Below are 1902 nucleotides of genomic sequence, written 5' to 3'. Positions count from 1 at the left end.
GCGAGCTATTCTGCGTGAAGATCGGGATAGCAATTCTAATAAGTAATAAAAATAAGAAGGTTGATTACGTAAAGATTATTTGAGATTTAATATTTATCTGTGCTCCACCAGGTAGTGGCAGAATCCATTTCAATAAATATGTTTTAATGAATATATCAAATGGATTTGTCAAGTGAACGACTTAAATATATCCATAACTAACCAACACTTCGCGATACAAAGCAATAAATCCAAACGATGCAATGTTTTTTGAACTATAACTCGAGTTTTTATTACTCAATTACTCCAATATCTCGATATATGATGTTTTCATTATTCAATTCGTATTTATAACTTCCACCATATCGGAAAGGTCCATATAAAAAAACTGTTAGATTTTTTAAACATAAACTATTGCTTGCCAATCATTAAACAAGTGTTTTTGACATTTCAAACTAACGACGATTAATATTGTCGCACGAAAGCGATTTGATCGAACGCATGTACATATAAATCTTGCAATTATATTGTACCAATACATACAATAAGTGCGAACGTTTTTCGGGAGCTAATCAAAAGTACGACTTCGAAGCATCATAATGGTTGATTTCAACGAGTAATTCATTCCTCGAAATTGTTGCCAAACAAGTCCCTGTTCGGCCGAATGCTCAATACCATCGTGAAAATATATTCCGTTCAAATTACTGCAATAGAAAAAAGGCTGTTAAAGAGGTGTGACACTTAAACCGTGACTAAATTTAACTCATGAAATACGAACCAGCGAAAGCACTTTCTGTACCACCAGCCTCCTTCATATGCTTCCGCACAATGAGTGCTTCCATATCCATCATTATCTTTGTCGAATGTAGAGAACTTCATTCCATTATGGTATGTCAACGAGTCTCCAGCGGTTCCTGAATACTTTCCCACGGTGAGCTTGTACTTTTCCTCCTCACTCGCAATCTTGAATTCATCATAAAGCGCATAGGCTGAGTTTCCTTCGAAATCTTCCAACAGCACCAACAGCTCGTGTCTTCCTGAACTCGTCATGATATGAAGCTTCTCCAAACCCAGCCAATGCTCTCCGTTAATGTTTCCGAATCCGTGCTTGTACATCGTCCAGTTGCGGTGAAAATCGACGGACCTATCAATCCGTCGCTGGAACATCGTCCAGCCACCGCCAAAATGTGACATGCTATTCACCGCGTTCAGTGTTTTTCTAATTTCCTGGATTTGTGCGTTATTTTTATCAAACAGTGGTTTCATCTCCTCTCGGAACATTTTGTTCGAGTCTCGGAGATCCTTGAATTTTGATTCACTTTCATATTTCACTTCCAGGAGCATTTTAATGTTTGCGGCGCTTTGATTTTGCAGGTCTTGCATTTGAAAGGATAAACTACTTTTTTGTTGATCCAATGAGATATTTATCTCCTTTAGAAGTTGTTTAAACTTTGACTCACTCTCGATTTTCATTCGTTTTTCTTGTGCTGCCATCTTGTGTTCAACATGAACTTTGATTTCCTCCAGCTGCTCCGTGTGATACTCGAGCGACAGTTGAAGATTGTCCAATATTTCTTTGCGAAAATCGATCATAGCCCGAACGATCGCTCCCATTACCGTTGGCATGTCGGCTGTAGCTTCTCCTTCTGCTGTCCATCCTAAACGCACTAAATTGCACACAATAACACACAACAGCGCTCTTTTTAACAACATGTTTCACAAACTTCACTCCAAAATTTTCCGTGGAGTCCGTTGAAGGTTCTACAAACAACTGAACGTATCATTGCGAAGAAACATTGCTCGAGTCATAAACGATCGTGCCATTTGGTGCGGTCATTTACTTCAACGTTCACAAAAACATTCCATTGATAATCATCCTAGAATGAGTTAACTTAGCTAAAGGTTTTGAGCAGTTCTCACAAA

At 38.3% G+C, this 1902-nt stretch overlaps 1 protein-coding gene across 1 annotated transcript; it reads right to left on the bottom strand.

Annotated features, from left to right (window-relative positions):
• Nucleotides 1-720: 720 nt before the first annotated feature.
• Nucleotides 721-1605, bottom strand: LOC131265144 (ficolin-1-like). Its single transcript, XM_058267405.1, has one exon. It carries the CDS (start codon nt 1603-1605, stop codon nt 721-723), a length of 885 nt encoding a protein of 294 aa, XP_058123388.1.
• Nucleotides 1606-1902: the final 297 nt, after the last annotated feature.

Source organism: Anopheles coustani, chromosome 2, assembly GCF_943734705.1.
Source record: "Anopheles coustani chromosome 2, idAnoCousDA_361_x.2, whole genome shotgun sequence".
Taxonomy (NCBI): Eukaryota; Metazoa; Arthropoda; class Insecta; order Diptera; family Culicidae; genus Anopheles; species Anopheles coustani.
Note: the sequence above shows the minus strand (reverse complement) of the source record. Positions and strands in the feature narration are given on the sequence as shown.